A 3,104-nucleotide genomic window follows, 5' to 3' on the forward strand; every position below is an offset into this window, starting at 1 on the left:
GATGATCAGGCTGAGAAGTCAATGTCTGAAGAAGATAAAGACGATGAAGAGGATGTCAATGGGAAAGAGGATGAAGAAGATGGCGATGTCAATGGGAAAGAGAATGAAGAAGATGGAGATCTCAATGGGAAAGAGAATGAAGAAGATGGAGATCTCAATGGGAAAGAGAATGAAGAAGATGGAGATCTCAATGGGAAAGAGAATGAAGAAGATGGAGATCTCAATGGGAAAGAGAATGAAGAAGATGGAGATCTCAATGGGAAAGAGAATGAAGAAGATGGAGATCTCAATGGGAAAGAGAATGAAGAAGATGGAGATCTCAATGGGAAAGAGAATGAAGAAGATGGTGATGTCAATGGGAAAGAGAATGAAGAAGATGAAGATCTCAATGGGAAAGAGAATGAAGAAGAACCGGCCAATATGGAAGATGAAGGAGTTCTTAATGAGAAAGGGAACGAAGAGGAAGCTTGCGAAGAAAAAGCTCGCGATATGGAAGTAGATGGCACTGCGCAAGATGATGAGATTCCTAGTACTGAAGGAGTTGAGCTAGCAGGGGAGGAAGTTCAAAAAAAAAAAAAAGAGGACCTACAAAGTTGCGTAGAGTGGCTGATAATCCCAATGATAAGATTATGGTCACATTCAATGACATTGATGAGCATGTTGGACCTGGTTCAGTAACCCTATCGTCGTTTCTTGGTCCTCTTGTGAGGGAACATGTTCCGGTTACACTTGCCGATTGGAGAAAACTTGATGCAGCGACTAAAGCAACAATGTGGGAAGAAATTCAGGTTTGTATATATATTAGTATGTTTTGTTTAACCGCAAGATGAAATTATAAACATGTTTAACTTGATTATTGTGATGCAGGGGAGGTTTAACTTGCAAGAAGAGTGGCAGAAAGCTGTTATTTTCAAGCAGCTGGGAAATGTGTGGAGGGCTGGGAAGTCAAGGCTGGTGTCACAAGTACGTGTGGCGAAGACTGCAGCTGAGAGAATAGCTTTAAAACCGAGCAACATCCCATCCCTTCAACTGTGGAACACTTGGGTTAAGAGTAAGACTACCAAATCTTTCACAGTGAGTTATCTACAACTAAGTAAGTTTCATCCTTAAAGGTCATGTCTGATGGATATAATCAATGTCATATTTATATTGTAGGAAACGAGTAACAAGTACAGAGCGATGAGAAGAAATCAGATTCCTCACACCACCAGCCGCAAAGGAATGCTTCGTTTAGCTGATGATATGGTAAAAGAGTAGTCAAACATCTACATATTGTAGATCAGCTTGTTAGATTAAAATGGTAGTGAGATATGTTTGTTTTCATATAGAAAAAAAAAGAGTAAAGACCCAAGTAAGGTGAGTAGATCCAAGGTTTGGATTGCGGGACACACTCATGCTGATGGCAGACCTGTGAAGCCCCAGTTTGCTGAGACTATTGTAAGCATTATGGAAGTTGTATATTGTGTATAGTTAATAGACTATGGCAATGAATGATTTTGTGTTTAAATGATTGTATCAGGAACAAATACAGTCACTTGACAGTCGGATGGACTCCACATCAGCTGCTGATAACATAAGGGAAGATGCTGTGAGCAAGGTTTTGGGAAAAGACAAACCTGGACGAGTAAGGGGCTTTGGTAGAGGGATTACAGCTAATAAGCTAGCATATCTGCAATTTAGAGACGCTAAGATTGCAGAAATGAAAAGTGAGATTGAAGAGTTAAAGGGGATGGTGCGAGAATTAGCTGAGAAGAAGGTAATCCTTTTCATTACCTTTGGTCAATTAGTTTTAAGACATTTACGATTTCCGTTGCCTTTTCTCAGAAAAGTAATGTTGATGCTGAAACATCTGAGAGTAGTGGTGGATTCAAAGAAGGAGTCAGAGTACAAATACTGGATTGGATTGAATCAGAGGATGTTGTTGTTGGTGAAGGAGAATTCTGCTCTGCTGAACCGAAGTACAAAATTGGTCGTATACCAATTGGTCCTAATGCAGTGGCTATCGTAGTTAAGTATGCACTAAGCGCATCAGCTTCACTCTGGAGGCCTACTACGGATGTGTTAACTCTTGATGAAGCTGTGGGATACAAGATATCTTGGCCAATGGATAAAGTGATTTTGGATAAGGATCCAAACTGTTCTGAAGATTTATCTATGGTAAATTTTCAAATCTTGTTTTCTTCTTACAACAATTGAGTCATCTCTAATCATTACTAAAATTTCTAATTTCAAATCTTGTTTTAGCAAAGCAAGGAAGGTGAATATCGAAGATGCAAGATATATGATTGGACCAATGATGAGGACGAGGTCATTGCTGAAGGTCTCGTGTGCTCTTCAAAATCCAAAGACATGGTTAACAACATACCTCTGGGTCCCAATGCTGTTAGTGTCGAAGTAGTGAAGGTGTTCAATGATCAAGCATATTTGTGGAGGCCAACCGCTGATATGTTCTTGATTGGTGATGCACTTAGCGAGAAAATAGCATGGCCAGTCCTAAAGGTTGAAGTCATGCCTACACCTGCTACAGAAGTAACACCAACTAAATGTGCAGGGAAGAAAATAGCATCACCTTCGAAGCCAGCCAAGAAAAAAGCAGTGGTATGTAATTGACATGAAGTTAAATTTTTTTTTTGCCTGATGATTGATGTTGCGTCCTTGATTGATGTTGGAACTTGCTTCTGTCATCTTGTTTGAGTTGTAGAGTCCAGGCAGCACTAGTTCGACCAGAAGTCCGAAGCAGAAGTGCACTCTCTTGGATTGCAACAACTCTGGACGTAAGGTAGCTGAAGGAAGGGTAGCTTCAACGGATCCGAATGAGTTGTGCCACTTTGTACCCCTAGGTCCAAATGCAAGCAAGGTGTGGATTGATGTGGCTAAGATCGGTGATGCAAAAGTCTGGAGGCCAAATTCAGAGATTGAATACATATCAGATGCAATGGGTTCGGTTGTGGCATGGCCAAATGACAAAATCAAGTTTGTCTAAAATTGTCGTCTGAAACATTTTTCAAGTTGGTTCTCATCGACTATGTATTTCTAGTGTGTGATCGAATGTTTAGGTACTTTTTTACTCGGTTGAAATCATGTATGATATTATGTAACAGTTA

General features: G+C 40.1%; 1 protein-coding gene across 1 annotated transcript; it reads left to right on the forward strand.

Moving 5' to 3' along the window:
• Window positions 1–462: 462 nt before the first annotated feature.
• LOC106324000 lies at window positions 463–2,983 on the forward strand. Its single transcript, XM_013762030.1, has 7 exons — window positions 463–788; window positions 868–1,074; window positions 1,156–1,437; window positions 1,520–1,756; window positions 1,825–2,157; window positions 2,245–2,598; window positions 2,702–2,983. Exons 4-7 carry the CDS (start codon window positions 1,547–1,549, stop codon window positions 2,981–2,983), a joined length of 1,179 nt encoding a protein of 392 aa, XP_013617484.1. The 5' UTR covers window positions 463–788; window positions 868–1,074; window positions 1,156–1,437; window positions 1,520–1,546.
• Window positions 2,984–3,104: the final 121 nt, after the last annotated feature.

Source organism: Brassica oleracea, chromosome C2 (assembly GCF_000695525.1).
Source record: "Brassica oleracea var. oleracea cultivar TO1000 chromosome C2, BOL, whole genome shotgun sequence".
In the NCBI taxonomy this organism is placed as follows: Eukaryota; Viridiplantae; Streptophyta; class Magnoliopsida; order Brassicales; family Brassicaceae; genus Brassica; species Brassica oleracea.